Below are 26,084 nucleotides of genomic sequence, written 5' to 3' on the forward strand. Positions count from 1 at the left end.
GCATATCGGTAGCATCGACACATTAGCAGCATACACCGTGGGAAACAGCTAACAACCGGGCTCCATTGCGATTACAATTCGATGCCAAAACAACATTTATTATCATATAACTTAAATTTTTAAAATATGGTCTCGAATATGACCGTTATTATTACAATACATACTATAAACGTGTAAATTGTTTGATTACTGCTCTCTTCAAAGACAGATTTATTCCTATATGTTAATGATTTACTGTATATTTTTATATATTCATCTAATAAAATAAGACAACATGAAATTTATTTTCACTACCTTTTAGAATTTTATTGACTTGGAATTCACACCTCATTCTCATTCCAAACTTTAGGTTTGATTTTTTTTCGGAAACTCATAATTTTATTTACGAATATTAATTCCACAGACAATAATGGTTTCATATTTTACTCCACAAATTTTATTTTAATTCATTTAATACCCAAGCTAAAATATTACTTCTACTCAATAGGTATAACTGGCTTAAAATAAATCGATGTCATGACCAATTTATCAGCATATATCAATATCCTTGTAAAACGAACCGGCATATTCGCGACCATACAACAACTCAAGCTTACACGTTACACGTAAGTCGGGCGACGCTTGCGGTGCGCGCGGCGTTCAGAGCGCGAACATGGAGTCCTGCCCGTCCTTGTTGATCTGGCGGTGGCGCGGCGTGTGCTGGCCGTCCGTGGGGTTCGTGGCGGTCGGGGGGTTGGCGGGGAGCGGGGGGTTGCTGGGGTGTGCGGGGTGCGGGGGGCTGGCGTCGGCGTTGGGCAGCGCGTCGGCGGCGGCGGCGCGCTCCGCTAGGAATTTGTCGAAGTCGCTGCTCGTCACGCTCTCCTGGGTGCCGTTCGCTTCGCACGAGGCCTGCAGTGGAATATATTACACAAATATTAAAAAATATTACTCATTTATAAATGAAATGAAATCTTTATTTGTTGCAATGTGGTTACAATTTGATGTTGGTTACAGACATATAAGAATCTCACATTTGCCACATGGTGGCGTACAAATTGAGTCAATTAGAATTAAAATTAAATAATAACTTACATTAGACAATTTATCATAAATATAAGAGATTGTTTATTGCATAAATTCTTCTAGTGCATAAAGCATTTGTCAACTAGCGAACTACGTAGTGTTTTTTTAAACATGTTACATTTTAATTCTTTTATATTATTAAGTAATTTATTATATATTTTTACACTCATACATTCAGAGTTTCTAGAACGCAGGACCGTTCGGGCAGATGGTATACATATTTTGGTTTCTAACAGGAAAATAACAATTGTCTTTTTTTTGTTTGAATAGATTCATATGGTTTCTTACAAACATACAAGTCTCATAGATGTATATAACACACGTTATGTGTGGAACCTACAACATATATGTCTGGTATTGGTAATAGTTACTACAATGCCAAAGTGATTCCTTATAGCATTGGACCAAGGTGCATGGCAAGGCTGTATGGTATTTTTTAGCCCCATGTCTTTAAAATTAAATACAACTTAAATCAGCACCATACCATAAGGTAACGTTTATGCAACAGTCTCAATTGTTGCTTAAGTGTTCAAAATAAAACAGTGACAATAGTGTAGAAAATTAGAAATACAGTACTGATACTACAATTATTTACATTATTATCAATAATACATTAAATAACAATAAAAGTGTTCATAGTCGCGTGCGTGCAAGGAGCAAATAAATAAACAAATAAAACAAAAAATAAAAAACACACCTTTTCTTGAGCTAACCAAGCGGATATTTCATCAATCTCCCTTTGATCCATTCCCGTAGGCTGTTGGAAGGTAAATTATAATAAAATAAATAAAAAGGGAAGAAGAAAAATGATAGAGGAAATGGACTAATGAAAAAATTAAGCATAAATTTAATATTTACACAAAAACATAACATTAGAAAATATATAAAACTACATTAAAAACTGAATAAAAAAAATAAGAATTAAACAGAAAAGTTACAGTTTTTTTTTTCTCCTAAAATGAGTAAAATGATGTTTTATGCCTTCATAGAGAAACCTTCACTTGACTTTTAACTTAACCTTAACTTCAAACTTGTGTAAAAGTATCAATTTGGAGATATTATAATACGATATGGTTCGGTATGTAAATATTGCAGGCGAAACATGAACAGTTGCTATTTCAATCATCGTTCGTGGTGTGAGGAGTGAGGGACGCTAATTGTGTGTGTGAGATGTATAAGGTTTTTGGCATGTGTAGGATACATGTAGTGCGGGCGTTGCGTGTTTGTGTGTGTTTGCGTGTTTTGTGCGTGTATCGAGTGTGTAGGGGTGTGTTTTGTTTTTGACATGTGTGGGTGTGTGTGTGATGGTACGTGAGAGATGTGTATGCGCGTATAAAGTGTGTGCAGGATGAGGGGTATATGTGCAAGTAAGATGCGTGTGTGGTGTGTATAGTGAGGGCTGTGAGTGTGTAGAGTGAGGGATGTGTGTGTAGTGAGAAGGGTGAGGGTTGTGCGTGTGTGTAGTGAGAAGGATGAGGGTTGTGTGTGTGTGTGTAGTGAGAAGGATGAGGGCTGAGTCTTTAGTGTGTGAGGGCTGTGTGTGTAGTGTGTGAGGGCTGTGTGTAGTGTGTGAGAGCTGTGTATATACAATGTATAGCGAGGGCTGTATCTGTAGTGCGTGAGGGCTATGTGTGTAGTGTGTATGGCGAGGGTTGAGTATGTGTGTGTGTGTGTGTGTGTACCAGGGGTTGCTGGTTGGCGGCGCGCTGCGCGGCGGCGGCGAGGCCGTGCGGCGCGTGCCGCTCCGCGCCGTCCGCGTAGCTGCTGCCGCTGCAACACACACACACCTTACGTCAATAAACAACTCCATATCGTCATAGTCGTAGAACAAAGATGGATTTGACAAAAATACGAAATTCACTTTTTATCGTATTTGGATATAACATATTGTCTAAATATTATTACTGCATTACAGAAAAAATCTAAGTATTTTAGTTTTCAAATTAATCAGTCTGTATAACGACGGATTTGAAATGCGCTCGTAGTAAATGACGTTTGTGAATAACTTTAGATGGCTGCCCTGTAAAGTTAGGTATTTGTTAAATCCGACTTTGTTCTACGACTATAACGATATACGTCCAAGTCAACTTCAACTTCAATAATAAAAATTAACCCCTGGTCAGTATGAGGTTGGTTTTTGGAAATACTGATCTATGATCCGCAATGAATCTGCTATACTACGACAGTTATTTCGGTACTTATACAATTATATGCAAGATGATAAAAATATTTCTGACTGATGATAAAAAACTGGAGCCATCTCCTAAAGATATGCGAAATATCGCCACATATTCATTTACTTACCAAAAACGTACCACCTTATATTAATACAACATTTCATTTATTTACCCCAAATTACCCATTCAGACGTAAAAAACATGAACATTATTACCAATTTAAAAAAATATAATAATTAAAAGCAACAGTTAACATACCCAGTCTTAGTATTCTCGTATGTAACATTACGCGACTGCGCAAACATGTCGAACTCGTCCTTGGAGCCACTCGGGGATTTATCCGCCTGAATGTCGTTCACCGCTGGAAGGTACATTAGATTAATAGGTTTAATTTTACACTACTTCAAAAGTTTAATAAGTGTAACCTAAATAGAATAGAAAAAAATAAAGAAATAAAATTGAAGTAATTGTTTGATTTCAAAAACATAATAAGTATTATTATTTGCGTACTCCAAAAAATATATGTTTTTCTGAAAGTGTACACGACTAAGCCGAATTTGACACTTTTTTCAAAATAAGATTTATTAATTAATTTACTAAAAGTATCATACTGAAATGTTTGCTAGTTTTATTACAAAATTTGATATATTTGAAAGCAGATACAAATTATACATACACAGCTTAGCAACGTCCGGTACATCATCACTAAGGTCAATCAGCGCATCATCATCCTTCTTTGCTGAAAACATATAATGAAAATACAATAAAATTTTATTCCACATTGTATTCCAATATTATAGGTATCTTGTAAAACATAAGTGATAATTATGATTTGACTTGGTCTGTTTGTACCTTGTAAGTTAGACTAATTAAAATTATATAAATATTTAATCACTTAGATTAGTTATCATAGGTTGTAAATTATGAAATTGAATTGCATTGAATTGAATTGTATTTATGATAACTTATTGTACCTAATAATGTAGTTTGATTTAAAACTTACGTGAATCATTAGTAACGGGTACGCCCATAGCCGCTCCGAGTATTGCTGATGGAGTGGCCCCACCTGTTGCGGCATTCCTGTTAAACAGCATTAAATCTACCTAATGAAAGCGTAGATACACAAGTCTTTGTACCAAAGAAAGCCGTGTTAAGAAATAGCTAATGGTAAGTGACCACTGTTACACATATACAGAAATATATGTAGGAGTGGTAATTCCTCAGACTAATTATACTTTCACTACCGTTCAGATAACATTACATTTTCTACGTGATCACTAACCTATTACCATACTATTGGGCTTAAAACTACAGAATGAGAAAGAAGTCGGAAAAAAAGGAAAGAAGGCGTAAGTCGTCACCAGAAGGCTGTGATCGTGGATAGTAGGAATCTACTTGGAGTTTATACAAGATGTATCTTCAATTTTGAGGCTTAAGACGGTCACCTCATCCGTAACTCAGGCGGCACTCACAGCTGCGATAGCTTTTTTTTTGTCGACGAAGGAAAATCTTCAAAAGGTAATATGAAGCTCGCCACTCCTTGTGGAGCGTACGACGCTATGAGGTCACACATACCATCGTTCTTCCCGGGGTCGCTAGGCGGGCGGTTAGAACTCCAACTCTTGCCGTCCGCAACCCCGAAAGCTCCCTTTTAGTCGCCTCTTACGACAGGCAGAGGATACCGTAGCTCTATTCCTGTCCCGGAAGTACAGGGACAAGCTGCGACAGCGTACCTGTTGTTGAGGAAGCGCTTGTGGCGCAGCAGCAGGTTGTGCAGGCGGTCGTTGGCCAGCAGCAGGTCGGCGGTGAGCGCGGCGCCCGCCAGCCGCGCCACCAGCTCCGCCACGCGCGCCTGCATCGCCGCCAGCGTCTCCGCCAACTCCTGCAACACACACACGTTACCCACTATAATATATAATATAGGAGTAACAAACGAGTATGCAGTCCACCTGATGGTAAGTGACTACTGCCGCCCATGGACATCTGTAATCAACCCCAGATAGGATTAGATATTCCTACCTGAGGTGGCCACAGATGCGCCGCTACCCCTGAGGACTAGGCTGGAACGCCTCGGAAAAGTATGTCTCTCTTACCACACCCTTCAAAACGGAACACAGCAGCGCCTAACACTGCTGCTATTAGGCAGAAATAGGTAAACTGTATTTTTACCAATGTGTTGGTCCAAAAGTTTGACGAATATTAACCAATCAATTCAGATTTCTGTTTACACATTTACCATGTTTTAGCACCCGTTTAACATCAATATACATGTGTAAACCTTATTTTGTAAAATTTAAGTGTGATGAGATTCATCATCTCATTGATGAGATAATTTATAATATGTAACAAACATTGAATATGCCAAAAATGTGCTGGCACATAAAATATTATTTTTGTATATAATTAATGTGTATTAATGACTTTATATCAATCGCAACACGGATGTTCAATCAATGGTCGTGCCTGTCAATAATATAGTAAGTATAGGGAAAATAAGATTTACTGCCCCAGCAAGCACATCCTGGCATGTTTAATACCTGTTAGAAATGATGTTTTAGACATATAATTTACTGTTGTAAGGATTTAAATGCAAGTTGTTTGATAAAATATTGACCATTGTCTGATCTGTTTTGAACAATAAGCATTCTTATTTACTAGATCAAACTATATAATTACAGACTCTTAAAGTGCACTATTGTTCAAATTCGATATATTAAAATCAAGTGGTTATTGGTCAGCCAATAGTGCCAACAACACACGATGACCAGTTGTAATGTATCCTTTAAGCTTACTTAACATTTATTTATTGTAAATACTGCATCTTATGTAAGTAATCTATTAATAAATAAACTTGAGGCCAATGTTGTTAACATACGTTGAGCAGCTCGATATCGCTGTCGTGGTGCTGGGCGGGCGGCTGCGCGGTGAGCTCGTTGAGCATGTCGTTCATGACGGCCATGTTGCCCTCCACCACCGACAGGTCCGCGCGCAGCTTGCTTGTCTGGCTCTCGGTCAACGTCACCTGCAACGAAATTTGTCACAACGATAAATCACTTATAATAATGACTTCTCATAACAAAATATTATATATTTTAACTATGTATTTGTTTGCTACAATAGAGTAATATATACTCGTTGTTTTTTTCTTTTTTTCCCGGGTAGATGATTGTATGAGACAGACTACCTAACGGACACGCAATCCATTTGATATTGTATCACCAATGGAATTATACTCAAATAGAATAAAAAACTTATCTCACAGATGTCATTACCATTACTACCCATAACTGTGTCTATAACACGCTATAGTTAGAGATTAAAATCCTGGATATTTAATGGATACACATGGCATATTTTTCATGCTATAACTGAAAGTTTTCATGTTTATTGAGTACATGTTATATCTGCACTTGTATAAAGTATGGTCTAAGCTTACATCATTTTGTTTTCTCCTAAGCATAGCAGTAGAACATTAATGAGTTGACGATATTTATTATGAAAAAGACAGCCACAGAGATGGCGACATCTACCATTGTTTAACGATATTAATGTTTCTCGGCATCCACTAGTATTTTGTTCAATCTAAGGGACCCGTTTACATTGATCGGTGACCGGAGTTGTTTCCAGGCGACTTTTATGGTCTATATAGTTGATGGTCTATTCTACTCACAGTGGTAGGGAGCGGCTCCTGCGCGGGGCGCGCGGGCGAGGCGGGCGCCGCCGCGCGCTGCGGGGAGCCCGCCAGCGGCTGCTCCACGCCGTCTGGTACACTCTGAAATCATATACAACCATTTTAATGGATTGACGTAATAATTACGTACAACTATAATAAATATTACTCGCCCGCATATATAATAAATATTACTCGAATCTGGATATCTTCCATTTATCTAAACTTTCCACTTAGTTTCATAATACAATCGATCACATTACTTCTTGCATTTATTAATCGTAATTATTATTATAAGTAATTAGTACAAGTATAACATACGATATAATATACATATATGTATACATATAAATTTATATTTTAATAATTGAATAATTGTAGTTACCCTCATCGGAGTAAAAATGGGGGCCATAGCATCCAGATCGGTCATCGGGAACTCGACGCCCTTAGTCCGAAGCTCGTTGTACACTTGTCCAACACCCTGGAATCATAACATTGATTTTGAAGATAAAAACATTCGGGACACTGGTTGTATACTTGTAAATGAGAAGTATACTTTGTAAATGAGGAGGCATTATAGTAAAATTGCTACAACTCAACTAAAAAAAATGTGAGCCGTCACGGGACGCCTGGCAGATGTGAAACATCGACATTATTTTGTAAAATATGCAGAAAAGAACATTGTGATAGGAACTAAATATGTCATAATGATAAAATAAAATATTACGATTTTTTTCCAGATAACGATGACTATTTATTGAATAAACATTTATTTTCATTAAATACAAAAATTTACGAATTTATTTCAAATCGTGACTACTTAATTCGTTTAATCAGTGACTTCGGTAATAGTTATATTCGATGTTGCCTCTGAGGACGGTATTACTGTGACAATGTATAGCGTGGCGACGACCAGACCAGAAATCGGTTTTACGTGCGGCTATAGATGTTTCACATCAAAAATATTTGGATCCAAAATGACTTATTTACTACTGCTGATAATCAGGCAACACAACGTCAAGTTATCCAAAAAGTTTCTTACGCCTAATCTATTAATAATTAGGGCAGGTATTTATATAATAATGCAACAATAAAATACATTACTTTCCTCTTTCCTGCCTTATTGTTACCAGTTGCACGGTTGCCCTTGACAATATATAAAGAAATATAATACCGTTGCATGTTATTCATGCTTATCGAGGCGTTGTTAGGGATGCAACGATATATCGAAATGTTGATGTTATATTATCGAAACGAAAAATATTAAATATTCATATCGGTCATTCAGGTCGACGAAAATGAATGTCCCCAAAATCGAGAATATTTGAACTTTGTTAGTAAAAAAAAATATTGTCGTACAAATTTTTATATGATTTATCGATAATATCGCATACAAATATGTTTATATCGATAATTTCCTTGCAACCCTAGGCGTCGTTTTCATCGACACTTCACAATCACGATAGCGTTACCTGCGTAACCCACAACTGCCCGATAATAGAACCATCGATTTTACAAACTCATTGTGACTCACTGACAACGGTTTAATCCAAATCCGCAAAACAGCTTTGTATCCGTTGTAATCATACTTTATTAAACAAAACAAATACCAAATGCGATAAATTAAAAATAACTTCGTTGTTTATTACTGCAGGCATTCAACGTATTTACTTTTATATCACTTATTTATTCGTAATAAAAATATGTGGGTCAATGTTATCCGTTTGTAAGTGTATAATTATGAAAATAAATAGCAATTTACATTTTTTAAACATCATCTTATTTTATGACTTGCTCGCATTTAACATGTTTACTTTTATACGAGCTATATAACTAAGGATTAACTAATTACGCAGGACACATAATATGTGTGCTCCCCTCAGAGAAATGATAAGGTACATACAGGTGACCTGTGTCAGTAATACGATCCATCGTATTACTGGCATACGTCACCTTGATTACAAAAATTAAGTGATAATTTGCCCCATTACATATATACTTCTTCATAGAAACACCTACGCGGCAGGCCAGTACCGCTAGTACCGTCAAAAAACAAAATCTTACATGAAATTTACCCTATTAATATTACGTTAAGATCGAATTTTATAACATTTTTGCTTATTGACTTGTTTATGTCCTTCAGATGGCAAGCGGTCGTTTTCTTGTTCGACTCGCCATTAGCCAATTGATCCACTTCCGCGATAGAATAATAAATGCGTTGTCGTTTAGGGCAATTGACGTTATTGATTGACGATTTTAGAGACTTTGCGTTCGGTCTAACAAATAATATACAGGGTGTCTGGTCATTGGTGTTTATTGGTTATTAAGTACGGTTTATTGTATCGACAAATTTTATCGATTATTTTTCATTTTCCTCTAAACTATGATAAATTTGTATTACCTTACTCGTAATCTGTATTCATATATTCCTATTTTCAGTAGGAGACTTCAGCATCAGAATCTACCTTCAGCTGGGATAAGCCCTCCCTAAGGAAAATTCTAAATCCGCCAAACAGATGTCAAATTAAGAGTGATATTAAAATAAATGCAAATAAGATTTGTCAAGCTCTTTGTTAGAAATAGTACCTGTAATTCAGGTTGGTTCTGAAACGCGTCGGCCCAGCACTGAATGAGGCTCAGCACCTTCTCCTGCACCACTGTCGGGGGATCATTTTTGGGCCCAATAAGCTTTACCTGTAACCAAACACATTTTTAAGTTGTAGTACTATTTATAACAAGAACCATATTACAAAGTAGCAACTAGTTCATGTTGTCCTGACTAGTGAAATACTTAGCATGTTTTAGCATACGCCATGACTACACCCTACGTTCATCAGTAAATGTAGTTTAATTAACATAGTGACAATGTCAACCATAACATTACATATGTTAGTAACAAAGTACATAAATATTATGTGTTTAAGAGAATATTTTTAATGTGATTCTTAAGCAAAAAGTATTCATTAATTCCTATTCAATGTTAATAGTCAATCATTTGTAGTTTTTTTTCTTTACTTTTAAATTTCAAAACAGCATAATTTGTTCATTAATACTTAATATAAAAAAAAAGATGTCCAACAGATTATCGATGTATATACATCTTTTTTTCTACATTGCTGATGTTATCACAGCTTTGAAAATAGTGTTCATGAGTAGGTCAGGGAAGTCTGCTACTAACTTACATAACAACCTGCTATGTAAACAAACACATGCTTATATAATTATCATATCATTGGCAGTATGATGATGTCATGAACCAAAATAATATACATACCTCTATATACATACAATATACCTACTTTCCGTATATTTATATTTCCGATTCTTTCATACCTATCAATATGAGAAGATAACAAAATGCTGTTACACCATGTAACATGATACTAACACCAGGTTAAAAGCCATAAAAGTACTGTGACTTTTCTACTTCATTATAATATTTAGAACGATCCCTGGTGTTATGTATCACTACGACAATAATTAAAAATATTAGTGTTACTTCTTAACTTTCAGAGTTTATAGAATACCATCATTATTTAATATGGTATTAGATATTTAATTGACCTTCTAGATAGGATTTTCTGATATGGATCAGACTGACATAAAGAAACAATATTTGTTTATTGTTATGAGGATTTCACAAACCTATTGTTTTTACTGAACAGTCTTGATAAAACACTTTGTCGGGCGATGGCATCAAAGATCGGTGAACAATGTGATTTAAATAACTTTTGTGGGATTTTGTAGGGTTATTTACCAATAACAAAAACTTACACAAGTCCATACAAGTTAAACTAGCAACCATAACTAGCTAGTAGACAGTAATGCACATTAGTTTGTTTTTTTCACAAAATTCCAATGATTCTGAATTTACGATATTAGAATAACATTCAGGGATACATATACACACACTATTCTATCTGAGACATTTGTTACCTGTCTAAATAGATCCACGAATCCTCGCGAAGGAAGGAGGCAGAGCTAGGTAACAAGTATAGCAAAAGATTATCTTACTGTAGAAATACTATAGTAATAATGTATATCCAAAGTTATAGTATGTTTAACAAGTTTCGAATATAAATAAGAATAAGATTTTCAAAAAGAAATGAGCAAAGTTTAATCATATATCATCTATCTATCACATTTTTATGTACAACAATTATTCATTATCAACCCGTTGCCATCTCACTGTTAAGCATAGGCATGGGTCTCCTCTCAGAGTGAGATGGGTTTAGTTTATAGTGTAAATAAGGGACCAAAAAAATGATTCATATACCACCGTATGTGTATATTCTATATAATATATGTACCGTATGTGTAAGCATATGAATCATTTAAGCATGTTCTATTCTACCTTGCATGAATTTTGTAGCAAGAACAAATAACACGAAAATCATGTTATTGAACCAGTATAAGCTGCCATTAAACCAGTTTATAATATGTATACTAAACTATGCATATGATTAAGTAATAGAACCACACTATTAATTGATACTCCGCTCAAGGTGACATCAGATTTACAACATATTGTTATGCAACTTTTTTCATTATTTTCAAAGTCAAGAATGTGTCCTACATAATATAATGAAAAAAATAAAGTCTAAATTAACACACATAAGCATCATGTAAAAAAATATACCACCTATGACTAGTTTCACAGTTACCCTCATAGATGTTGTAGAGAGGTAATTGACATTTTATCTCAATAAAGACAGTTTCTCAAAGATAAGGCAGTGTTAATGAATTGTAAACTTTAAGATTACAACCTTGATAAACAGTGTTTAATCAAATATCAATTTGATAAAGTACATTCCTCTTAGGAATTACAATTACAATTTAGTATCATTTGCAACAGGGTATGACACATAGTAGGTTTATGTGGTAGTATCAACTTTATTTGTATAACTATATGAAATTGATAATACAGTAAGCTTAACGTATAAATGGTGGGTGACATATGTGGGTTCATCATTTTATCGACTTAAAATAAAAATTGTTTCTTATCTGATTTATAAACTCGCATAACAATTATAAGCAATGGTGTATGTATGTATTATGTAGAATTATAAAACTTTGCTGCAATAAAATTTACATAAATTAAATGATGTGAGTTATATCAAAATCTTATATACCTAATGTTCTCATGCATTCGTTTTTTATTTAAATGGGTAGTGAAAAGTCCATACCAATTCTGAGATGAATTCCTTGTTGCAGACAAGAACATGGAATGATTTTCCACAGTTCTTCACGCACGTCTCCAGAACGGTGAGGGTGTACATCACTACAGTGTAGTTCTTGCCAGCACTCTGTGTCAGTCTCTTCCTTATTGCCTTTATGGCATCCTTTGGTCCGTCAGTGCTACTATTTATTATATCACAGATTTCCATGTTGAGAGCCCAGTTCTCCGAAGGTAGCGAGCCATCTGTGGCTTGTTCTGGAAGATCATAAAAATTATTGGCACACAAAATCACAATAAAATTGCGTACAAATAACAGTTGCATCTGAAACTTCCAATCAACCCATCAGCAATAATTATTTCAATTAAAAGGTCATAAGCCGGAAAGAAACAAAGAGAAATTTTAAATTCGTAGTGCGCAACAAAACGAAAGGAAACTTCAATCACGAGATTTCGCGAAACATATAGAAAATGCATTCAATAAGTACTTTTTATTCAAATTTACCTATCTTCTGACCAACCGGCGTAGCAAAGGGATTTCCTACCCCGAAAAAGGACATTTTAAAGAAATGATCGAATATTTATCAAAATAATTTCACTGATTTCACTTGTCACTAAAATTAACAGTTGTTATCTGTGGATGATTACTTTGCTTTTGTCTTTGTATAGAAGTAGAGGTGTGCATTATGGTTCGATGTTGACAGGCGCAATAATTATGTATTGAAATAAATAAATATATTATGTAATGCTATAAATATAATAATATAAAACTTTATTTTAGAATACTACTATTAATGTAGTAGCAATAAAATATAAATACTTCGTACTTCGACGACATGAGGTCACATCATAGATTACTTTACTCTTTGGTTCACATTGACCTTGTAGTGTCAGTTGCATAGAGTATTATTATATACATGTTAGTCAGTTGCCAATTTGCCAATAACAAAAAAATAAAAATAGTCTTACATAAAGTGCCCACTTTTTTTAGTTAATTTAATTTTGTTTAATTAAAACTACAATATCTATCTGCTATTTATTTAAAATAAATTTTATGAATTATTTTTATATAACTTTTAAACCATAGTAGAGATTGCTTTTTCTGTTCCATGTTTTAAACTATAATAACTTGTTTTCAAATTTTGAATAGGTATTTTAGAAAACGAAATGACCTAGAACTTCAATGTAGAAAATCTAATTAGTTTATTGATTTGCGTTTTGGTATCTACGAAAATGTGTTTTGATTTAAAAGTTGTAGAGGTGGACCAGATTACTATACTCTTTGGGTGGACCCACTTTCTTTGATGAGAAATTGAGTAAAACATAAACGTATCCTAGCAACCACAAATATTTATTTACCTAATAGCCTGCAGGCAACTGGTATAAATAATTAGCTTTGTTCATTCTACCGATTATCTTTTATATATTTTTGCTCTTAATGTAACAATCAACAGGTTATTGTAACGAAACATTTACAATGACTGAAAAACGGTCATTGAATAGTTTAATTATTCACCCCGACATCGAGCCGGGTGTAATAGATAATGCTATGCTTACGCGCTGTATTTTGGAATATGGTAATGTTCTTTTGATGTTTATTTTGCACTGATTAGCTGAGTCTGTAATTAAAATTATAAGTCTAGAGAGTAAATTCAAATTGGAAGTCGGGGTAAATTCAAAATGTTACGCCACTGAATAAACTTGTATCACGAACATGAAAATTAGTTCACCCAATTATTAAATCCATAACATTGATGTTTTCGACATTTTTAATAGAACATATCTATATATATATAGTTTATAGAAGGCATCCTACGAATTTTTAATTGTTTTTCAGGCCCTACTGAAGAAGCAGGAAGACTTTTTGCTGAAGAAGGCGTGCATTTAGATGAAGCGCCGATAGTTAGACTGGAATTTCAAAATATATTACGAATAGACCATCTCTGGATGTTAAAGTCACTTCGAAAATTAACTTTAGCTCATAACTTAATCGAAAAAATCGAAAACTTAGAACAATTAACGGGTCTTAATGAACTAGATTTGTCTTTCAATAAAATTGAAAAAATTGAGAATCTAGAAGCTCTAGTCAATTTGGAAGTTCTTACACTTTTTCACAATAAAATAAGGAAATTAGAAAACATGGAAACACTAGAAAAAATACTAGTGTTTAGCATTGGAGATAATCTTATTGAAGATTTTAAGGAGGTGCGTAATTAACGTCGTGAAGTTATATTTGACAAGTTCACTTATCGTAGTTTAAAGATTTGCAATAAATTTAAGGTTTAAAAATCGGTGAAAGATATGCCTTATGTACTTTAAATTATGCTGAAATAATAATGTAACCGGTCAAGTGCGAGTTGGATTCAATCTGTACTTAAACGGTTCATCACGGCTGTCTCTTCTTGAAACATTGAAAAAATACTTGGATGAGAACCACTCTTGGTATTTATTTGTTATATTCAGGGTATTCATAGGTTGTCCCTGTAGTTCCGGGACTAGAATAGAGCTACGGTATCCCCTACCTGTCGTAGGAGGCGACTAAAAGGGGGCTTCCGGGGTTGCGGGCGGCCAGAGTGGGAGCCTGAACCGTCCAGCAAGCGACCCCGGGAAGGACGGCGGTATGTGTGGTCGCATACCGTCGTAAACACTACATGGTGTGGGAGGAGCAGAAATTGTTCCCCCAGGGTAGAGCTCGATCGGGGCATCGCGCTTGGAGGACTCCGGTTGTGTCCGGAGATCCCGGAGTTCTCCAACAAGCGTTGAGGACGGCCACCGGGGGGGTTTTAGTGCGGTAAAAATCCCGCATAACCCGGCGTCGCTCCCACGTCGTCGGGTACCTTTTGAAGGTTTCCCCCTCGAAAAAAAAATAAAAGGGTATCCATAGGTATAGGGGAACTGAGATGCCTATTCGGTCGCCTATTGGTATATCACGATTCCAATGATACAACCCTTCAAATGGAGGACCGAAACGCAGACGGACTACTTAGTTACTTTCTTTAAAGAACCCGAAAATTATTGTTTATATTTAACTTACATACATATAACAAATGTTTGTAAGTGGAACACTCAATGCGCGACTCCGAGTCACACTTGGCCGGTTATTTAGGTATAACGTCTTAATGCTAAGATTGAGTTTCTCCATACGTTATGAAATTACATATTTAATAACCTTCATAACATACCATATGTTATGAAGGTTATTAAATATGTAATTCTAAAGAGTAATTTATGTTTTCTCGTTACAGATGGCATATCTAAGAAGGTTTCGGAAACTTCGATCAGTAAGCTTTAAGGGCAATCCGTGCTGCGACGATCCCATGACGTATGAATTTCTCAAATCCGCTCTTACCAGAGTCACATATTTGGATTACAAAATTATTTCTGAAGATGACAGGGAAAACGGAAGAGCTGTGTTTCGGTGAGATTAAAATACAATATCGATTCGACATTATTGACACTTGTTAGAAAATTTAAAATGTGCGCGTATCATAACACGTAAACGACAGGATGCAAAATATTTTTTCACCCGCACACACATAACTACTGTATAACAGACACTTCGATGTTCGACAAGGATTTAGAAGGATCATCTGAGCGCAGCATTTGTAGTTGTTACATGCCAGGAAATATTTGCTTTCATCCAAAATTCCTCCGATAATTCCTTGTGGCGTAACGGTCACTTCACCGTTATGACAATCACGGGCCAGGGCCTAAACTTGGATACGTGTAGAATTTATTTTGGATACATAAGGTGTCCATGACACCCATGGCCGGGAATCCAAGTGAGGGGTTAAGCGCGTAGAAAGTTACTTATGATGACATGGGTCTAAAAACAGTGTATCTAGTCGAAGGCGGCTGCTACTTTCTTTGGCGGACCTTCCTAAATTGCATTAACTCTTCAATCTCCTGCTTGCACACCGCCCTATACCACGAAGGGACATATATTTATCCTTTACATACTCCTATAGATAGTAATGAAATTTTATTATACTACAGAGGTTTATTAAGAAAACTAGACGAAGCGGATGAAAAAGCAGAGAAGGAAAGATTGGCTAAGGAGGAGTATGACGCTAGAGTGGAATTCTACGCCCTGTCATTTGTGGAATACCTCAGTGGCCCGGAGCTGATAGAATCTATGTTCGAGAAGGATCCAGATGGTTCACTCCTGCTTAAAATTGGAGGCGAACTAGTCGGATTTTATGAACAGTAAATACTTATCCTCTGTGTTTTTATGAAAATCCTATCTATTTGAATAAGCCGTTTTCACGCACACAATTTAGACTAAAATTTTAACGAATTCAATAACACCTCATATATTAAAATTCGTCAAGCATTTTGGGCTGTACTTTGCGACCTAGCACACTATAAAATTATACATACCTACATACTTGAAAAACATTCGGCCGATTACCCGAAGCAGTCGGGTAAAAAACAGCTTTTTATGTTTTGGTACCGCATATACAAATATATGAGAAAGGCCTTGAAAAGTACCAGATAATTAAAAGGTTATTTTTCATCAGGTACAAAGAACAATACGTAGAGACAATGGCTGGCCTGGTGGAGTTTGCACAAGGAGCGTACAACACAAGGCAACACGAAATCAAACTGTTCAAGGATCTGGTTGACAATGCTTTGGAAGACAGTGTTAAAAGAAGCAAGGAGTAAGTTAGATTTATATAATTGGTCAAGTGAGATTTGAACTCGCACATGGAGGGTTCCGTATCACCAAATTTTCATTCATTATATATATTTGCATTCATTTATTTATATTATTTGATATCTTAGCAGTCATAGAAGTAAACGCATTGTGAAAATTTGAACGGTCTACATATAGCGGTTTATTAGAAAAAGCGAAAAACGCCGAAAAAGAGTGGTTGCTTGTATACCGACCCCCATTTATGTTACACGCTGTGAAATCCATTCTAACCATCAAATTATTTTATTAAAATCATTTTTAGAGTGGTAGGAGATTTCGAAGCAAAGAAAAAGCCTTTAGTAGGCCAGATGAATGAGATTATTAGCAAGTTCACTACAAAACAAGCCACGATAGAACAACTCGAACCGAACATAATGGATGTTGGAGAGGCCTTCAACGATCTGCTGTACGATCTGTGGAAGAAACTGATGACCATAGAGATGCAATTGTATGAACAATGTGAGGTACTGGGAACATGTTATATGTCGATAAGAGAATTAATGTGGTAAATACTAATTGCAAGAGCGTTAATTCCAATCAACGAGGTATTTTTAGGACGGTAAAATGTTATAGGCAGTATAGATAGGAATTTTAGTTTAGGAAATGCGCAATGATTCTTCTTGCAAAGTTCAGTTATGGGCAACAGGTGCAGTTACTTCATCATCAACCCATGACTGTCGCGTTGCTGGGCACAGGTCTGTTTCAAAATGAGAAGGATTAGGCTATAGTCTACCGCGCTGGCCAAGTGCACATTGGCAGACTTCATATGCCTTTTCAGAACTTTATGATCTTTCGGCTATGCAGGTTTTCTCACGATGTAATCATCACTGTTAAGCAAGTGATAATTACTTTCTAATTAGCACATGGCTTTGAAAATCGGAGGTGCATGCGTCTTTAGGATTTGATCCTTGCACCCTACTGAGAGATGGACTCGCACGAATGAGAGATGGAGTTCCTTAACCACTAGGATAACCTTAGCAGGATAACCACTGCTGCTTTTGTTACAATACTTCACTTCATTCTTTTGATTAACACAAATGTCCTTATAAATAATGTACACCTATTACAAACCACTTTAACTTGCTAATAAATATTCCAGGAGTCGAGGGTCCAATTCGCGGTGAACATGACTGAGATGATCACGAAGCTGCTGGAGGTGTCTCGCAACGCGTTCGGCGCGTGGCGCGAGCACGAGGGCATGTGGTCCATGCGCCAGTTCGAGACGCTGTCCAAGCTGCTCGGCAACAAGATACTGCTGGGGGATGCGCCACCTGAACTGTTTGAGGCGAGCGAGTGTTACTTTCTTTCAATCCTTCTTTCTTTCTCAAATAGCCAATTTAACGTTCGAGCAAGCAATAATACGTTATATTTTTATGAATTTTCTGGCAAGCTAAAAATGCTTTTCGATGGCGCTGCTGAATCACGCTATCCAAGTTTTCTAAACATCTGGCATATATACAGGCTCCGAACTGAGACTGTTGGAGCACGGCCGCTCCCCGGGCATGATCACCTAACCCGGCAGGAGATCTCCCTTTGCCAAAGTCTCTTCGTAAGATTTGCACGTTATGTGACGTTTAAACTTTGTATCATAAAAAAAATACTATTTACAGAAAATGTGCAAATATACTTAATATTCATTTTCATACCGTAGGTAATATTTTATCTTACTTCAATAATTTAACGACCCTATTACTTTTATGGATATTATAAGTATATTATTAAAATATTCTTAATTAATTTGTTTTGGGCACTAGGTAATGATGGATAGAGACTTGATGATGAATCTAGTAGCTCAGTCGTCGGATAATCACATGAGGTTCATCGATGCTCGCGAAGATTTGCTCATGACGCGCGCGAACAACTGGCGGGATGATCTTGTGCAAGGAACTAATGAGTGAGTAACTATAAAGAATTAGACTATGAAGTCTTTCAAGCTTTAGCTATATAACAGATTATGGCTAATGTGTTATTTCATAGTGACCCTAAGGTCACAGGAGGCCGACATACGAAGAGCTTACACGACACGCTAAAATCTACGTTAATTTTTTGCCTTACATTATATCTACCAAGGGGCTTCGAATTCTTTTATGCCAGGAGGCATTTCTTAAGACGGCTCTGAGTACTAGTCGTATTTTAAAAAGCCATACTTTATTGTACAAATAAAGCCAGCTACATAGTATTATTATACAAGTAAAATTATTAAAATTTCCACAGTATAAAATATTTCAATTTGATATTTTACAGTAATGAAATCAAGCGCAACCGGGACAGAGTCCTAGAGATTTATTACTTCATAGACAACCAGCGGGAAGAATGGGCGGATATGCAGATGAGCATGACGGAGACCGTCGACCCCGAGACCGCTGCCCTACTCGGGGAAGACTTTTGAAATGCATTTGTGTTAGGTACATAATTATGCGTACATGAACATAAAATTAAAATAAGGATGCACGGATGCTTAATAAACTGCTGCTTTGTTTTGTGAAAACGAATTACTTCATTTAAATTTAAATTTTATTTTCATACATTTATTGTATTCGTTGCATAAACAATCTTCTGCGTGCCACAGCTGTTCGCTCAGGCACTTAATGAGCGGCAATTTTTAAAATCAAAGACCATTATTCTGTCGGCTAATTGCATATGCCATGCTCATCTTATGCCAATGTGATCCCTTATACATTTCAGACTGTTTAGTACTAGACGATATTTTCCTTCACTATTTTTATTGTGTGGCGGCAATTTTAACGAGCGTATCGGGCTGTTTGGACTCACGCTACGCCATAATACACTTTATGATTAATAAATGTTTTAACGACTTTTATATATTAAAGATAATAATATAATTGGACCTGACAATAATATATTATAATTGTTATTATAATGAGGTTTTTTTTAAAAAATATCGCTAAAAAATTAAAGCAATTAAATGTTATGCCTCATGAAACTTTTTTTTATGAAATTAAAATATGCATCATTAAATTATAATAAAACTATACATAATATACAATAATTAACTCAATAATTGCGTATCTCATGAAAAGTCGATTAAAATTGTAAAACTACATAGTATCCCAATTATAACTAAATAAGCAAAATATGAGGGTGGTAACCTAAAAAAACGATTATAATATATAATAAATGTATATTTGCCTTACATATGTACAGATAGTATTCTTATATCAATACAAATATTTACAAAAAATGTAATATAATGATGGTACATAGATACAACAAGCATCTTTCTGTTCATTTCTTTGCTTTCTGCTTCATAGCTTGAATATACATTTCCAGACCTTGTTGTATTTTTGGATTCCCTACGTACTTAATAAACTCGGCTACATCTTCTTTTCTGGTCGCCTGTAGTCTCTTCAAAGGACCTTCTCTAATACTCAGCTTTGTAATAGAGCGCGCTAGGGGTGGTATCCTGTCGAATTTCTTAATGAATGCTTTGCATTTAGCTATTGCATCATCTTTGTCCGTCGCAATTTCATCGATCAGGCCCACCTGGAATAATTTTTGTCAAAATCATATGATCCTAAAGAAAACGCTCAACTTATCAGACTTTTTTTATTAAATTGACCAAATTATAAAATATTGCTAATTAAAATACAAATGTACCTTTAAAGCTTCATCAACAGGGAACAGCTTGCCCGTGGTGAGCGCCAACTCTGCTTGCCTCATAGGAATAGTGTGGCACATTGTGTCCATGAACCAAGTCGGAGCAATGATACCCAAAGCGGTCTCATTTAGCCCTATGCTGTACTTGCCGGCCACCATTGCCCTGTATTCACACGACATCGAGAGAAGACATCCGCCGGCGGGTGAATGGCCCTACAAGAATAGTACACACATAGATATAGTTAAAAAAAATGCAACCAAGGAACGTTTGTTTTTCGCGCTTATCTTGTGTATTTGTACTTTTTTTTTAAGGATTTCGAAAGTTAAGGTATCGACATATTCGTCTTACAAAAACAACGAAGATAAGTTTTAAAAAAATAAAAACAAAATTCCGGATATTTGGCGCAAAACATGGTATGGTAAATAATTGAAAATATTTATATATATGTATTATGATTTATACAAACGTTTATAGCTGCTGCTGTGATGAAATTGGCCCCAAAAAGTTTTAGCCAAACTTCTTGCAGTGTAGACCAGAATGCTTCAGCCCTCTTCAAATCAGGCTTATACATTTCCATTATGTCTAAGCCAGCAGAAAAAACAGTTGGGGAAGCCTATATGAAATGAAAATATCTAAAAACACCTTCATAAAACAATAAACATAAATATAATGCATCAAAAACATACTGTAATAATTGCTTGATTTACATCCATTACCAAATAACATATCATTGTCTTGGATTTCCTGAGTAATTTATTAAAGTATTTTCAATTTAAAACTATTTGAGTTGTTACAATTTTAAGCAGGATGTAGGTATAATTATAATATATTGATACAATCCATGAGCTTGTAATTATGTACTTGAATTGAATGAAGGTGGTAGAACCCGTTCGACTCCGGCGGCACCACCGCCACACCTATTTCTACCTAATAACTGCAGTGTTAGGTGCTGCTGTATTCCGGTTTGAAGGGTGTGGTAAGGGAGAAAGACTTTTCCGAGGCATTCCAGCTTAGTCCTCAGGGGTAGCGGCGCATCTGTGGCCGACCTCAGGTAGGAATATCTAATCCTATCTGGGGTTTAAAACAGATGTCCATGGGCGGCAGTAGCCACTTACCATCAGGTGGACTGCATGCTCGTCTGCTACTCTTATATTATAAAAAAAAACTTGACTAGTTTTTGTTCTTACCGACTTTACATATAATTATTTCTGGGGGATGCTGAAAGGAATCGTAAATAATCGATCTTAACGAATTTTTGCCTAACCAAGTTCTAAATTTGACAATTAATCAATAATAACAACTCCTGTTGTAATTTGGTAATAATAATAATAATTTGTTATCAGCTGTGTACAAACATTTTTATGGGTTTATGTCGTATGTTAGACTCTTTACCATCTAGTTTTTTGGGTCCAACGTTGGGTTAGTTAGTTTTTTGGGTTTTTGGGACCTTGGTCCAACATTCATCATCTTGATGAGTGGCTTAAACTCCAAAGACAGTCAATTTTCACATTAGTGCATTCCAGACTAAATATAAATACCATTGAAAACTTTAAATTTACAAATTCTCTCATACATAAATGTGTAATAACTAATCATGGGATCCTTCATGTCATGTACAAGCTAGGTTTAGTCGTTATCATAGAGGTGTGGAAAATTGATATAATATATTCTAGTAATAAAACACACTTAATTGGTGTGAAGAGTTTGTGTGATAATAAGTTCAACATCAATGTAAGCAGTAATTATTTTCCACCTTGTAAATCCATTAAGAGCTTTTCCTTAAACTCTATGATCTAAGAGTAATATAATTTTTATTCAAGTGAATCTAGCAATAGAATTTATTGTGTATGTTATTCATATTTGTGATAACTATGCTTTTATAAGGATAACTGCCCATTGCTACTATCACTTCAGCAATTGTTATGTAATTTCGACATTAAGCTGTAGCTTAGAACAAATTGGACAGCAAAGCAAGTGAAACTCTGAAGAGATTCACTTGCTTTGCTGTCCAATTTGTTCTTTGAGTCACCGATGTACATGTTTCATTTTATTCATTCAAAATACAACTGTATAAACAGCATTGATGCATCATAAACTTATGTATCTTCGTACATACATAAATTACTTTACAGTTGCCAAGGAACTTATCAGTAGCATTAATAGTTACTTATTACATCTAGTTGCTTATGAATCCCAAGAGAGTAGTCAATGGGCGGTAAGATTAAATGTATGTAGGATCAACTTCTTAACTAACATTTGTCAGCAATGGTTGTCGGCCATTGACAGTAAATTAGAAACAAATGATAATTATTCCCGATGTTGTTAAGTTATCCCTGACAACTGAGAGAATTCACCTGACAACCACATCAAACACCTTCATATTCTTCAGTTTTGCCATCAGGCGGGAATATCAGGTTTTTACTATTACTATTGGATTACTAGCTAAACTACATACTAATTATCGGGAAGCTTTTAGTTCATTGACATAACCTTTAGAGCGGTACTATGATTCACTAATCAACCTGATATTAAAAAAAAGTGTGTTAATAAAAAAAAAACAAAACGAAAGATACAAACGTACTGATGTTAGAATCATGGCTCTAGCTTTGTTCCTAGCTACTTCATCAAATGATTTACTCAAGTCTTGCAGCAGGTCCAAGTTGAGGCTGTTTACGGGCATCCGCTGCATGGTCAGGATTGCTACTCCATCGTTGTCTACCTTTAGATCAGTAAGAGGACCAGCCTGGCCAGCCATTGTCCGGAGGCTGGGAACTATCCTCCTAACATTGTATGCGGCCGGTCTTAGTAAATACATCCTAAAACCGAATTTTAATAATAATGATTATAATAACAACTACATTCTATTTATAAACAAAAAAATGAATATTACACTTAAGTAACACAAACATAATACTTAATGTTATGTTAAAATTACACATTATTTTTTTATTACCTAATTAATTACTACTGTTTATATTATTGTTTTAATAAGGTCTGTTGACTCTCGGAGCCTCATTTATTTTGAATTATACAAACGGTTTCTTTTTATTTATTCAATACAATAATTTATTCTAATAAAGTTTTTCTTACCTGTTAAATTGACCTATACACTTCGTGGTGACTTTGTCTTTGAGCAAACTTTGTAAACGTAGTGAGTTTTTATTACCTACCACAGTTAACCACTACATAGACAGTTTTTTTGTAGTTAATTAATTTTGTCAGACTTTTAGTTGGAGTTTGGACTTGCCAAAATTAAATCAGATGAAGTGTTGCCACACCTACGGAAATTAGTATTTTTTGTCAAAAAATCTGAAAATATTACGTTAAGTAATATTTTAAGGAAGATTATTATTGATTGGGTAAATTGTAAACTGAAAATGTCAATATAATTATATACATACATATGTACATACGTAACATACATACAAGTACATTAAACAGGATAGTTTTCAAATCTTTACCTATTTTAAAGGTACATTCAAATTTTGGGACTACGCCGCGTAAGCACCGCGAATAGACACCAGCTCATCTAGCTTAATAATTTAATAGGAGAAATTAGATTATTTTCTACTTCTTCTTTCTCAATTTCGATCAAAAATACTAGTTGATCGAAGTTTCGCAACCATAACTGATTTGTTGTTGACCTGCCTGACTAAGTTGAAATGCCTCGAAAAAAAATTGAATTGGCTACTTGACACTTTTTGGGAAACTGTTTTAATGAATTCATATACGTATTATATATGCCTTTCATTGATCATTTTTTCGAAAAAAGGGCTATTTATTAATAAAATACATATTTTTATTACGGTAAACGGAACGTTACGTCAAAACAGTGTAATTTCGTAGCGTGACGTCAACACATTGAAAATATAGAAATAAACTTCGACGCTACACATACTTCAGAGGAAATCTTGGGAATTATTTAACTTTTATTAGTACAATTGCAAGAATGTCAAATTACAAGGCGTGTGCAGTGACGATGTGTACAAGTACGATCGCTAAATATCCTAACAAATTTGCTTATACAAGTTCCAAACACCCAAATCTCATAAACGTTAAAGAACTTGCAGATTCTTATATGTTTAAATCCTCTGTTTGCAAGCAATGAGATTTTATACTATTTATGTAAGAGAAGTATTATTGAGAAAAAGGAATAAATTTAGTAACTTTCAAGTTATTCGTCAATTCCAAATCATTGGAACGGGACGTAATCAAAACAAAACAGCAAGTGGAAGTATTCATATATTAAATATAATATATAGATGTCTATGATAAGAATAGAATTATAAGACGACTATGAGAATTCTGTTTTAAGGCCCATTCTGTAATTAATAGGACACAATTAAAATATTTCATGACTGTGTTATTATTGCTTGTGCATGTGCACTGATTAACTTACAGGACTGTATAATTAAAAATACATGATTTGCTAATATTAGTCTTTTATTTGTTTATTTGGTTTATATGGTTCTATTGAGTACACACAGTAGAACTTTTTTATATATTTATCGTCATATGTTACAGTTACAATAATTACTACAGATCACCTCAAAGCATTCTGAAGCTGTTATTTCCTTCGTTTATATTGAAGCTCTTGCTAAGCTGAATTTGTGTGCTGCTTGCGTTAATGCTTTTCCTAATTCCTAAAATTATTTTCTGTAACAACTGAATATTTTTTTTTTATCACTGTCATTTTCATAATTAAATCTGTAGTCCAATTACAGCAACTGTATTGTAGTTTTCCTTCCTTCATCTTTTTGGGTAGTCTATGCAAGTAAAGAACTACTGTCTATACACTTTCGAAACTTTTGGTTCCTCACTTCTTCTACAACTCCACATTAAAAATGCTACTGTATGTTTGCAGCATCCTTGGGAGGCAGGACAGTAATCACATTTAATACTTTCCTTTTCATATACAATCATAGACACTGTGCATGACATCTGATGTACCTTGTGTTCAGGACAACTTTTACTTTTCATGAAACACAAGCTTGCCTTCTTCTTAAACTGCACATACCCTATAGCGTCGTCACTATAATGCTGTCGCGAGGATCTGAAATTATAAATATAACCAATAAATAACCTTAAAGCAGTTCACATAACAATATAAGTATAATTTAAAAAAGCTTGATAATCACTAAAACATAACCTTTCTTCTATCGGAAGTCGGCTAAGAAATGTTTTAACTGTCCGAAATGATTAAATGTAAAGATTATTTTACTTACGTTGTTTATTTGTGATTTCCATAGGTTATTTCGCGGAAGTTTTTGTATTCATTTTTATTTATTGCATTGTATATCTTCTTTAAGCAGATATACGCTATCAACTTTAATATAGTGTGGATTTATATCGGTTCACAACATAAATTCAACCAACTCTAACAGCCACCTAACAGCAAACGATATAATTATTATTTGTCTTGTTTATTATGCGTGTGGTGACGTCACATGACATTTCAAGCAGCACTGTTCCCGTTTTGGAATTTACAACCGACAGATATAAAATCGAAAATTTCTTTTTAGAAATAAAGATACTTATAGTGTATTAAAAATTAAACTAAATATTGCATAATTTATGTTTACTTATAAGCTATCGTATCGATCATATTTCATATTTTATTGTTATTAGTGTCAAGTACCCAATTGAATCCACGGTAAATATCCCAACTATTATCCCAACTATTA

General features: G+C 35.0%; 3 protein-coding genes and 1 long non-coding RNA gene across 5 annotated transcripts; 1 reads left to right on the forward strand and 3 right to left on the reverse strand.

Moving 5' to 3' along the window:
• Positions 1-251: 251 nt before the first annotated feature.
• Positions 252-12,740, reverse strand: LOC140755769 (TOM1-like protein 2). 2 transcript variants are annotated; one of them, XM_073091083.1, is made up of 13 exons: positions 12,591-12,740; positions 12,096-12,343; positions 9,496-9,603; positions 7,295-7,390; positions 6,910-7,011; positions 6,115-6,261; positions 4,973-5,121; positions 4,243-4,319; positions 3,916-3,978; positions 3,498-3,600; positions 2,745-2,832; positions 1,760-1,819; positions 252-888 (listed from the first exon to the last, which is right to left on the reverse strand). In XM_073091083.1, the coding sequence occupies exons 1-13, from the start codon at positions 12,643-12,645 to the stop codon at positions 640-642; spliced, it is 1,545 nt and encodes a 514-aa protein (XP_072947184.1). In that variant the 5' UTR covers positions 12,646-12,740; the 3' UTR covers positions 252-639. The 2 variants fall into 2 exon arrangements, with proteins under 2 accessions (XP_072947184.1, XP_072947185.1); XM_073091084.1 differs by lacking the exon at positions 1,760-1,819.
• A 651-nt stretch (positions 12,741-13,391) lies between these two features.
• LOC140755750 (dynein regulatory complex subunit 3) lies at positions 13,392-19,646 on the forward strand. The gene is made up of 9 exons (XM_073091061.1): positions 13,392-13,662; positions 13,923-14,290; positions 15,331-15,503; positions 16,082-16,291; positions 16,606-16,746; positions 17,044-17,245; positions 17,881-18,066; positions 18,536-18,675; positions 19,026-19,646. The coding sequence occupies exons 1-9, from the start codon at positions 13,563-13,565 to the stop codon at positions 19,168-19,170; spliced, it is 1,665 nt and encodes a 554-aa protein (XP_072947162.1). The 5' UTR covers positions 13,392-13,562; the 3' UTR covers positions 19,171-19,646.
• Positions 19,647-19,909: 263 nt separating this feature from the next.
• On the reverse strand, positions 19,910-23,678 carry LOC140755747 (enoyl-CoA delta isomerase 1, mitochondrial-like). The gene is made up of 5 exons (XM_073091058.1): positions 23,491-23,678; positions 22,982-23,216; positions 20,867-21,013; positions 20,400-20,612; positions 19,910-20,285 (listed from the first exon to the last, which is right to left on the reverse strand). The coding sequence occupies exons 2-5, from the start codon at positions 23,213-23,215 to the stop codon at positions 20,028-20,030; spliced, it is 852 nt and encodes a 283-aa protein (XP_072947159.1). The 5' UTR covers position 23,216; positions 23,491-23,678; the 3' UTR covers positions 19,910-20,027.
• A 1,147-nt stretch (positions 23,679-24,825) lies between these two features.
• On the reverse strand, positions 24,826-26,071 carry LOC140755752 (uncharacterized). Its single transcript, XR_012103833.1, has 2 exons — positions 25,626-26,071; positions 24,826-25,453 (listed from the first exon to the last, which is right to left on the reverse strand). It is a non-coding gene; the product is annotated as an uncharacterized LOC140755752 (long non-coding RNA).
• Between the last annotated feature and the right edge of the window lie 13 nt (positions 26,072-26,084).

Source organism: Epargyreus clarus, unplaced genomic scaffold, assembly GCF_041222505.1.
Source record: "Epargyreus clarus isolate Ecla_fem2 unplaced genomic scaffold, WU_Ecla_fem_2.2 ptg000034l, whole genome shotgun sequence".
Lineage (NCBI taxonomy): Eukaryota > Metazoa > Arthropoda > Insecta > Lepidoptera > Hesperiidae > Epargyreus > Epargyreus clarus.